The 12,020-nt window shown below is 44.0% G+C and overlaps 1 protein-coding gene across 1 annotated transcript in view; it reads left to right on the top strand.

The window, feature by feature from the left end:
• Positions 1-12,020, top strand: part of TANC1 (tetratricopeptide repeat, ankyrin repeat and coiled-coil containing 1) — a 223,611-nt gene that overhangs the window by 156,922 nt on the left and 54,669 nt on the right. Inside the window, exon 8 of the mRNA XM_077883375.1 lies at positions 8,389-8,652. Within this exon, the coding sequence (XP_077739501.1) occupies positions 8,389-8,652 (264 nt within the window). The remainder of the gene's footprint in view (positions 1-8,388; positions 8,653-12,020) is intronic.

Raw genomic sequence — 12,020 nt, 5'->3', positions numbered from 1 at the left:
AAAAAAAATAAAATCTTAAAAAAAAAAAAAAAGGATTATTGATCTATTTAGGAAGAAAGGGAATGGATATTGGATGAGGAGAAACAAAACCCAGCCTCCCTATCAAGATAAAAAAAAAAAAATCCTTCCTATACATTAATAATAGATGTGCCCAGGAGAAGGACTTACAGGTAGCAATTAGAAAAATTCTGGCTGAGTAAGAGGCCATTAAAAGTTAGTCATTTGTCCCTTCCAGGCCCTTCTCTACTATCTGCTTGTACCTGCTGACATTTATAATCTCCAAATTACTTTTGTAGTATTCCAGATCTGTTTCTTTTTGAGAGTTGGTGTTAGGACAGCTCTATGAAGGAGGAGGGGTTTTCCGAGTGGGTGGTGTCCACATCTCCCCCACTGGGGCATGTCTCCCACACAAAGCAGGTGTGTTGTTCACCTGCCCAGCTTCCCAATACCTGAGCCACCACATTCCAACAGGCCCAATAGCTTTCAGGAGATTAAGTACTGAGAATATGAAGAGGGTAAAGAATTTAGGCTCTTCCTGCTGCCTTTCCCTTTTCTCTGGTGGGGAGATGGGGTGCAGCTTGTGTTTTTGCTCTTTCTCCCTTTGAAGCTGGAAGGCAGGTGTAAGTTTAGGCAGAGGAATACCTTCACAGGAACATTTCTCCTGTAAAAGTGGCTTGCAGGAAATACTGGATACTTGATGAACATCCTGCTGGCACTTAACCAACTGAGGGAAACTCTAGTTTGATAATATTTGTTTTTCTGGCCAGTTGCTTGGGATATTAAAAAAAAGTTTATCGTGGTCTGACTTTGATCTTCCGTGACTCAACTCTACTCCCTTCTGGGCTTGTAAATGAAATTGATTCCTGAGGTAGCTAGAGACCTTTTGTTCCTTGTATTTCCTGGACTTTGTGTGCCAGGGGAGATGATCAGATGCAGAGAGAGACGCATACAAAGAGGAATTAATTGTATTTTATTTTCATTTTTAACTTGTTGTAAATCCTGCCCTTTTGATTTTATGCTAATACTGCTTTGTTGCCACCTGTATTGCCCTGCTTGCTACTAAATTGAAATGCTTTGAAATTGATTTGGTAATAACTATTTAGAGTGTTTCAGATCTGTGTTAATATTCATTTTGCTGCATTGCCTGCAATTTAAAAAATCATCCTTAATTATAGAAGCTTTTTTTTTATCTCTTGGGTGAGGGAGGAAAATTTGTCTTTACATATGTAATTTGGTAATACACTTAATGGAAAGAAATCCTTAGCCATGATTTGAGACAGTAGAATGCCTGCTGTACTTGTATTCACACTGTGGTTGGATTCTTCAGGTGGCCGTTCTGTTGGTGCAGCAAGCATTTATTGGCACCTACTATGTACCAGGAGCAAGTTTGTTCAGTACTGGTACAATAAATTTCAGGTTCAGTATCTGTTTCAAAACTTGTCCACCTGTGGAACCAAAGAGTGGTCTTCTGCCCTTGGAGACCTGGACAAGTTATCAATTACTGAAAAGGTTTAAAACATGGCAGTGATTGTCACTTCTTGATGGAGGGATGTATGCTGTAGGTGCATAATACCAACCACTGATGGTGCCTTGTGCTCTTTACTGGAAGAGTGCAGAACTCTGTGGAGTCATTCGACTGTGTCCGAAGCTCCAGTGTCTATGCCTCCAGTATACAGGGTAGGTGAAGCTTTATGGAAACAAGGCATTGGGTGTTATGGCTAGAAAACTGCTTGTTGTGTAAGTCCACAGGCTTTTCTCTGGAGGCTGTTACTTGCTGTGTCTGACTGGGTTGGGCAGTGTGGCCTGTCTTCCCCTCCTCCAGTTCCCTGTCGGTCCTTGAGGTGTTTCCACAGTCCAAGGGACTGACAGATGCCACTGTGAGCTGTGGCTCGGGTCCCTGGCCTCGCTGCATGTCCTAGCAGAGCGTGCCTTGCGCAAGGCTGGCAACCCCGAGCCAGAGATGTGGTACAGAGATCTGTCTGCCGCGAGCCGAAGCACAGCACCCCTGGGCAAGGCCACAGGCCGACTGCTCTCTGCCGGAAGTTGTGCAAAGAGAAGCCACAGGTGACTCAGGCCACCTTCCCTGTGGCCTTCCGGGGGGGGGGGGGGGGGGGGGTCTTCCCCGGGGTCCTCTCCTTGGTGGGCTGAGGGAGGTAAAAGCAGTGCCTCCAGGTGAGCCGACTGTGTTCCTGTGTGGTTGGTTGGTTTGCAGGTGGGGCAGACGGAGAAGCCCAGTCTCACGTTTCTCTCTGAAGGTTTCAGGCAGGCTGGTTTCATCTCCGGCAGGCCTGCCCTTTGCCACTTGGGGAAACCCAAAATTCGTCATGGCAGCCGGAACCATGGAAGATGTTGGGGGCTGTGGGGGGTGGGGGAGGGAAGAAGCGAATCCTGTCTGGCCGGGAAGACCAGGGTATTGGGCACGGTGCTTCCCTAACTTGTCTCTCTCCTCTTTGCCCAGTCGCATTTAGATTCCGGTCTCTCCTTCCAGAGTTGTTCGTGATCTTTACTCTGTCAGGTCAAATCTTTACTCTCCACACTAGCTGATTTCCGTTTTTCATTCCCTTCTCCCACTTTTTAAGCAACCATTATGTCCTTTTCTTGTTTGATCTTTAATTCATTGGTCCAGTGTTTTAACTTTTAAACTCTAGGTCAATCATTAAACTGAATACATAAGTTTAAAAATGTTTGTTTTTTCAGTGCTACTCTATTTTCAGTTATATGGGGTAGAAAACATTCTTGGGTACTCATGAGATACGAGGCACTTCACATACGTGCACTTGTATCTGATTTTCTCCACAGTCTGGGGAAGGACAAAGGACTCTCTCTTCAGAGACCCCTGGCTTTGAAAATGGAGAATACAGACCATCTATGGAGCGCTTGAAGAAAATGTCCATTTCTGTTTTTTTTTTTTTAAAGTCTTTTCCAATTTTTTTTCTGTGTATTATAAATTAGGGTACTGTATCTACATAACTTGTAAATACAAGTATTTGGGATGTATGCTCAGATTTTTCTGATAGCGTGATGTGATCAGAACAGTGTAGACCACTGCGACAAGGCTTCAGGCCTTATGGAACTTTCCTGCCTGTGGGGCTGGTAGGAGTATTCAGTGAGTTGAGATACAATAAGGGCTTAGAACAGAGCCCATACATAGTAAACACTATTATATTTATGGCAGCCACTGCTGTTATTTCCTAAGGCTACTTTATACTTAATCCCTCCCCAGTGGATTTGGAATGCTTACAAATAGACATTTGGTAAAATAAGTACCCTCCCCCCTTGCCCCCCCACGGAGATAAGATTTTGGGAAAAGGAAGTAGGAGGAAGGGCAGCCCCAGTGGCTCAGAGGTTTAGTGCTGCCTGCAGCCCAGGGTGTGATCCTGGAGACCTGGGATCAAGTCCCACGTCAGGCTCCCTGCATGGAGCCTGCTTCTCCCTCTGCCTGTGTCTCTGCTTCTCTCTCTCCTCTCTGTGTATTCTCATGAATAAATAAATAAAATCTTAAAAAAAAAAAATAAAAAAAAAAAGGAAGTAGGAGGAAGTGAAAGGGGGGAGGGAGGTAGGGGGATGGGGTGTGGGGAGGTATAGGTGTCCAGTTCAGGAATGAGTCAGTCCTGGAGATGAAAGGCACAGCATTGGGAATGTAGTCAGTGGTCTTGTGGTAGCGTTGTATGGAGACAGAGGGTGGCTACCCTTGCAGTGAGCACAGCACAATGTATAGAATTGTTGAATCGCTATATTGTACACCTGAAGCTAATGTAACATTCGTTTATACTTCAATAAAAAAAAATAAAAATACTAGAGAAAAGATGAAGTTGGGAGTCAGGTTGGTAAGACTTTATTCATTTTGCTTATCAGTGGGTTTAAAGTTTGATGAATCTTAGTAGCCAGTATAAAGAGAAACTCAAACACACAAGATGATAATGTTTGTAAGTTAAAGACAAAAATGTACCCATTCCTAGTACTTGGCCTAGAGAGACTTAACCCCTTGTGGGTTCTTGAGGAGAAACCAAGGTTCAAACCCAAGCTCTTTGCACTTTTTACCTCTTCATCTCAAAGGCCGATGAATTCTGCTCTATCTGTATGGTATCCTTTTGTTTTGTTTTGTTTTAGATTTATTTATTTATTTATTTTTTTTGTTTTAGATTTATTTGAGAGAGACTGAGTAAGTAAGAAAGAGCACGAGCAGTAGGGAGAGGGAGAAGCAGCTTCCCGATGAGCAGGGGGCCTGACATGGGGCTCCATCCCAGGACCTGGGATCATGACCTAGGATGGAGGCAGATACTTAACCAGCTGAGCCACCCAGGCGCCTCTGTACAGTATTGATGTCAGTGGCCCTTAGTTCCTTAACAATTATGGACTGACAGTGTAGTTGTTTTAATTTTCTTCTTAATGTTCCTTTAAACCTATTACTTGATTTAAATCCCACCAAACTGCTTACTGGGTCCTGAACTTAACACTGTTTTTAAAACATTTTAACTATGCTTTCAATATATGAAAGAACCTTCAATGGGCAAAGAAGGGGGTGCAGGAAAGCCGGGAAGGAGGAAGGCATGTAGTTTTATTGCAGTACTTTATATAGTAAAGCATCTAATGACTGAGTAGTCTGTCTCTCCCACCTCCTAGTCAGCCGGGAACTTCATCCTGGCTACTGTCTGCCCAGGACTGGCTTCCCTCCACTAGCCCCTGCCTGGGGGGCTACTGTTTTTAAGGAACTGCAGAATATTTTTAGTCATAGACACTTCTGGTTGAGAGCTATGTAAGGCAAAGGAAGTTTTAATACATGGTGTGTGGGCCGTCAAAAGGGCTGGTGTTAGACGTACCAGTAACTGTGTGTGTTGGGGGGAGCGGGGTAGGGGAGAAGAAAGATATAGGGAAAGAGATTAGTTTCTCCCAAGTCTGTTCTGTATTTATAAAGTGGGGTTGATGGTTCTCAGCCTGTCCACCTCTTGTCCAGGGTTGTGGTGATCATGCGTATGTCCAAATATGTCTTGAACGTGCTCTGGAAGTAGTGAAGCCGTGTGCACTAGTAGGTCTAGTTAAACGTGCCATTTACTCCAGAGGAAGAGAATGTGCTGTCTCTGGTTAAAGGGAGTTTTCAAATGATACGGAGAGTCTGAAGTAGCACGTGTGAATCAATGAGCAGGACCAAACCTAAAGTAATTCTAAATAGTGAGAAGCGTGGAGCCTAGCCTCCTAGCTCAATAAAACTCGAGGCCTGATAAATCACTCATTTAACAGAAGACTGTGTGTTGGAAGAGTGGCTGAGACCCTGTCTAAATGATGATGGCAAGTCTTAATTGGCAGAGCTGGTATCTGTACTCGTTGATGGAATAAAGTGTTAGAATTTTGAGTTGTGAGGGAACTTGAAAGATTATCCAAGTCTCCAGAAAATGTCAAACATCACTTAGTTTTCTGAGGGTCGTTTTTTTGTAAGTCTTCACAGTGAAGATATTGCTGTAGTTTTGTGTGTGTGTGTGTGTGTGTGTGTGTGTGTGTGTGTTAACGTGAAGACGAGTGGCTAACTTAATTAGGAGTTTGAATTTGTTCACCTGGAAGAAAAATAAGTATTTTTGAGTAGCCTGTCATTAGTTTTAGGAACCAGCTTCTTTTTCTTGGCCACCGTGGAGCTGCCCTGTTCTGTGTGTCTCTTGGGTCATACAAGGAAACTGCGCATGTTGGGCCTTCCATCTGCCCCGTTGAATCTGCATCAGGGCTTCACTGTGCCTGAACTAAGATAGAGGCACACTGAGGGGCTTCGAGCCGTGGAGGCTGCATCTGGCACTGGCTCGCAGTGGCCTGTGGAGTGGGGCGATCTTAGTGGGAGGGCACTGGGCTTGAGAGCCTGTCACCTACCTGGACAGTGGAATGTGTCTTAGCTGAACATCATGAGGGCAGTTGGGAGTCTCTTTTTTAGATACACAATATTAACTTACCCTCCTTTTGAAACGGCAGCCCTGTCTTAGACTTCTGTTCCCTACCATTCCTGCAGCTGAGTGCCCCCCCCCCCAACTTTCCTTATCAGGAGCCCAGCATTCATGGCTGTACGGTAAGAACAGGACCTTCGGCCTGTGCCCGCCATCTAGGACCTCTGACCAGGCCACCCCTGTTCCATAATGCTGCTTCTGGTGCTGTGCCTGAAACAGGAGGTAGGGAAGTCCCAGTTCCTCTGTCCACTGCTTGAGGTCTGGCCTAGGAGATCCTTGGGGTGTGACTCTGAAGTGCATGGCACTTAGGGAAAGCAAATGAGGAGAAACATCCATTTGATTGTCTGAGTACCCAAATGAGTACATTTGGGGCACCTTAAGAGCATGTGCCTCAAAGTAAAACAGCCACAAAATAAAACCAAACAAATCACTCCCACGCTGGCACTTTTCCTGTAACTTAGATGTTGAGGGAGCCTAATGATGTCTGTGGGAAAAGCATTCTGAGTCTGGAACACTAGACTTACAAATGAAGGCCTGTAACAATCACAATCACAACTTATTAATAAGGTTTCCATCCATAATTATTAAGTAGTGATCTCATTAATAAATTATAATATTCCTATAAAGCATTAGCATAGTCCCTGACATATAGTAACCTTAAGTTAAATGTTAGTGGCTGCCATTACCACCACGACCACCAGCATTTTCAGGGTGGAAAGAGTCATACTTGATATACTTATGTTCATATGAATGGTCCCTTTGATAAAACACAAGACTGTGATGGATTCCAAATAGATGGAGAAATCAGTTTTAATACTGTTGATAGAATACTTGGAAATAAATGCTGGGAGTAAGGGCGGACACCCAGTGATGGGCCTGTCCCAGATTAGATTGTGGATAGAGACAGGATATCAAGTCCTGAATCAATAACAATGAGATTAAGTGTAGTGTCTCTGACCACAGTTGGAAGAGAAGTTTGTTCATTTTCTTTTTCATTGAATAAGCAAATATTTGTTGAGCACTTAGTATGTGCCAGGTGCTGTGCTGCTCAGAAAGAAGACACCAGATCGAGATAGTCTGAGGCTTCAGCATGCAGGACGGATTTTTTTTTTTTTTCTAAGATTTTATTTATTTGTTCATGAGAGTCACAGAGAGAGAGGCGGAGACACAGGCAGAGGGAGAAGCAGGCTCCATGCAGGGAGCCCTATGGGGGACTCGATCTTGGGTCTCCAGGACCAGGACCTGGGCGAAGGCAGGTGCTAAACCGCTGAGCCACCGGGCTGCCCGGGAAGGATTTTTAAATAGGGAGACAAACCGTGGATAATGAGTCCAGACTGGAGCAACAGGAGTAAAGACCATTTTAGAATCGTGACAGAGTATCCTGCGGTCAATAGCAAGGAAATTGTTTTGTCTTTACTTCTAAACCTTTAAAGAGCATCTTAAAAATAAGCAAAACAAAACTCAGACCCTTGATTCTAGATAACAGGCTGTTGGAGCTAATTCACCAGCCTGCTGATAGCGGGTAGGTCAATCCAGGTGCTGGTCTCCATACGCTCCGATCTGCCACACCCCATTGGCTCTCTCCGGTAAAGGCCTGGGCTGTGGGGATGCAAACAGGGACCACAAAGGGTCAGAAGACGTGGCTCTTGGACACAAGCCAGTGTTGGGTCCACGGCAACCTGTGCTTGCAGGGGCTCCGGTGTTTACATTGGAAGTGGCTGTAGAAGCCATGTAGGGTGAATATTGCTGTTTTCTTGTGTCATATTCCTCCTCTTTTGCCGAGGTGGTTATCCATGCTGGTTTTCTTTCTTAGAAGCTAAATTATAACTCTGTAGTCCAGCATCCCTTCCCATGCTTGTGTTTTCTGTGTGCTGGGAGGTTTTCTATTCTGTGCTGCCAAAGGAATAAAGTCAAGTCACTCTCTCTGGTTCTTTTTGAACAGACCTTACTAAGTTTAATTCTAAGGATCAAATTCTCTGCTTGACTTTATAGTTATATTTTTGTTTTCATAAATTTTCTCCTGCATCTTTTCTGCATTAACCGTTGTATCGCCTTGTCCCCTCCCCCCGTATACAACTATTAATTTGGGAAAAAATATATATAGGTTCAAAGGAATTTAACGAGACATGAATTCTTTTGTGAGCAATTTATCTTTGTTAAAGAGAGATGCTACATCATCTCTAAATTACATAGATTTACTATTAATCAGATACTTTTAGATAGCTTTTTCATTATCTTACCAGCTTTTTTTTCCCCTCCCTTGTAGAATGACTTAGTTTATTTTCCTTGATAAGTAAACATTCTTCTAATTTACCAAAATATTGTATGAAACATACTTTGATAAAAATCTGCATGGACTGGAAAAGTTTCCATTGATCACGGGGAGGGCAGTGTGCTTGTGTTAACTCTCAACAGTCCCAGCTATGCCTGGCCTCCTTCAAAGTATTTTGGTCTCTCATTTCAGCCACAATTACAAGTTCATCCGAAAATGATGACCGGAGTGGCTCCAGTTTGGAATGGAATAAGGACGGAAGCCTAAGGTTAGGGGTACAGAAAGGAGTGCTTCATGATCGCAGGGCAGATAATTGCTCCCCAGTGGCAGAAGAGGAGCCCCCTGGGTCAGCGGAGAGCGTGCTGCCCAAAACTGAAGCCTCAGTTGGAGATGGTCCGGTCCCTTATTCTCAGAGCTCCAACTCGCTAGTAATGCCACGGCCCAACTCAGTTGCAGGTAAGGCCATGCCTCTCTCCAGAAGGATTATGTCAGTGGGTCCAAAGTGCCCCATGTTCACTCTCTCCACTTGGGAATCTGATCCAGACACAAGCCAGCTTTGCAATTGTGGGTCGAGCACTTACGTTGTTTAGGCCTCAGTTTACTCATCTGTAAACATGATAAGGCTGTCCTTAATGGTCTATTAAGTGATCCTTCCACTCTGGAATTCTGTAAAACTAATATTTAGACTATATGGCTCTTTTGTGTATGAAGGAAAAAAGTGCCAAAAACTTGTCTTCGTTTTTGATATTTTAAGCCTGAGTAAATTTATCACATTTTATTACATCTTGGTAAATAGGAATTCTTCTTTAGAATGAGTTTGTTACTATCACTCAAGGAATTTCTGATCCAACTTACAAACTTATTTTTTTATAGTTGAGGCCCATCATACAGATGGGAGGTCCACTTTCTGTATCCTTCAGTTATAAGGGAGCTCACAGCTTAAAACACATGCAGTGGAGGTGAGGCCTCTCAATCCAGGGAGTGCAAGCAGGTAAGGCGGATGCTCCTCAGCAGGATGGGGCAGTTGGAGCAAGGCCAGGACACACAAGGAGTGACTGTTGCTAGTTGACAGTGGGTGATGGTCAAGCAAGGAGAGCAGTGGGATGAAGGAAGGAAGGAACTCTGGTTCTGAGCTGTCCTGTCTGCTTTTACGGTTCCGAGTTTTTAAACTCTGCTCTTGGGTTGAATTTAGAAGATGACTTGTTTCAGTGTTTCAGTCTTTCTTTGTTACCAACATAGCACTTAAAGTTTCTCCTCTCCTAACACAAAGACCTAGGTTCTCCTCGCTCCCTACATCAAAGGATTTTTCTAAACTGCTCCTTGGGGATGTGGCAGGCCAGCCTGGTGGTTCTGGGCGTTTTTTTTTTTTTTCAATGGAACTCTGAAGCAGCTGATACATAAGTGGCCCTAATGGAGAAATTCTGAGAGGTAGCTCTAATTCACTTTCAAAGGAAGTAAATGGCCTTGTTCCAGAAGAGGGATTTGGCGTGTCTACTAGAGAGCAGTTCTGAGGAACGTTAGGCGTACTGAGTGATGGTTCTTCCAGAAGCTTTTAGGCCTTCCCACTGCTCTCCCATTACCGACGACCGCATAGAGTGTTGCACCAGAGGCGTTTTAGGTCGCGTCTACCTAGGTATGATGAATGGCTCGTTTGTATGATCCCAGAACTTGATAGTTTTATTGACTACAACAAAATAGCAAACTTGTATTCAATTTAATCAAGCTATTTAAAAATTAGGACACACATTAATACATGAATAGTGTTGAAAGCTCCCCCCCCCCCCCCCCCCCCCAATTTGGGGTTATGTTTTCTGCCTGATGTCTCTTTCGTGTGGTCTCCTGCCACATGGAGTGACAGTGGATATGAGCTGAGCTTTTCCAGGAGACTGCAGTGATTATGGAGCAAGGCTTTCTGATTTCAGCTGTGCTCATTCATTAGGGTCTATGTACACACTTGAGCTAGACCTCCTGTGGAATGGTGGGAGGGTTTTTACCTCTGGCTTTGAGCAGTGGCTGCCTGGCCTAATGGGCTTGCTGGTTTCTTCTGTGTTGCAAATTTTATAAACTAAAAGCTTATTTTGGAAATAAGCAAGTTCCTTACCTCATGGTATCTGTTAACAAGCTTGGAGTCCAGGAGAGTCTTCATTACCCACCTTCTGTATCCCTGAAGCTGAACTCAGTTAAGAAGTCATGGCAAGATTTTTCCAATTATCATTGAAAAGAATAAAAGATTCAGGTTGTATAGACTGTGTGTAGCACCTCGTCTACTGATTAGAAGGCCAGCTGCCACAAACAGGGTAGTACCCAACCCTCAATGTTAGAAGGATTAAAATATGTCAGGGATCATTTATTGCAGTCCCTTGGAAGTATTTGCATGTGAAGATCCACATAAACACAAATTGCCATTTGGCAAACATCAGACAATTAAATTTGGCCTAGGAGGGCAGAGTTGAGGCCTGGCAGGTGAAGGAAAGATGATGCCAGGCCTCTGTTCACAGCTGCCCCAGGGGATCTGGCCCCCCTCTCCCCTGGGTGGTGGTGGTTGAGAGTGTGGAAACAAGTGCCTGAAGTTGCCAGCCTTTACTGTCAGTGAGCCTGTTACAAAGAACTGTGGCTGTTTCTTTACTGTTGTGTCTAGTACAGTAAATTTAGTAAAATTATTATGTCAAAGACTATAAAAATAAGTTGACTAGGTTTGGAGATTGTTTTAGCATACAGAGATTTTCTTTGTAAAGGTATTTGTTGGAGTGGAATTGGTTTCACATGCTGCAGTCAGGTTCTTTATACCACATCAAATGTGTGGCAGGACACCTCATTCCTTTGTTAGAAAACAGAATGAGAAGCCTTTAAAATGATATCTTAGATAATCTAGAAGTTGGGTGACTCGGTTCTACTCTTTTTGACTAACTTCTTTTTCCTTTTGAAATGCTTTCTAAGTAGATCACAGACACTGTATTCAGTTTTCCAAGAAACCAGCAAATGGAATGGCCAGCCAGTTTTCTTGAAATTCTAACTGGTTATTGCCTAGACTTTATGGCATTTACCTTTGATATGTTGGTCCGTGGTGTTTCAACAGGTGTTTCCTTTTTCTCAGTTTAGAGTTTTCTTGTTCTTCTCCCTCCACCCGACCCCACTTCTCAAAAAACTCTTTTCCTATAGCATCTTAAAATACCCTTCTCACTCAGATGTTAGACACCGTGTGTGTGTGTGCAAGAAGTATAGAATTTACCTACAGGGATACCAGCAGTAGGTTTATCGCAGCAAATAAAATTATTGCTTTACCTCTGATTTTTCTTGACCCTGAGTCGTGCTGAGGATTTTGGAAACATTTATTGTTGAATGCCAGAGTGAGTGTAATTGTCATGCTGGTAACGTCTGAGACTCTACTGTGCGCGTGTGCAAGAAAGCAGCATGTGGTCCCAAGGAGCTTGCTCTGCCAGGTGAGGAGTCCCAGGGTGCCAAGCAGGCAGCTGAAGCTTCGCCATCCCAACCTGAGCCTCTCTCGGTGGCCTTGACAACAGCTTAGAAAGCAGAGGGAGTGGGCAGCTCCTGGCTTTCAGCCCCACTGAGCCAGGGTCCATTTCACCGCATCTGAATCTTGTTTGAAAGAATCAGAGCTGCAGAGTGGGTGAAGCCACTTTGTTACGTGCTTCAGAGCCAGAGCTGTGGTGACTGGAAATCTGAAAACAGAGGTGTTTGAAGCCTCACCATCTCCTGCATCTGTGTCAAGCTGGGCTGCTTTTTTGCAATCCTCTCTTTGGAATGCCCTTTGTATAGTCTTGTGCTCTTAATCCTTGCAGTTGTCACAGAATTATAAACTGAAT

Source organism: Canis aureus, chromosome 34 (genome assembly GCF_053574225.1).
Source record: "Canis aureus isolate CA01 chromosome 34, VMU_Caureus_v.1.0, whole genome shotgun sequence".
Taxonomy (NCBI): Eukaryota; Metazoa; Chordata; class Mammalia; order Carnivora; family Canidae; genus Canis; species Canis aureus.
The sequence above is the reverse complement of the archived record's forward strand: the minus strand, read 5'-3'. Positions and strand labels throughout refer to the sequence as shown.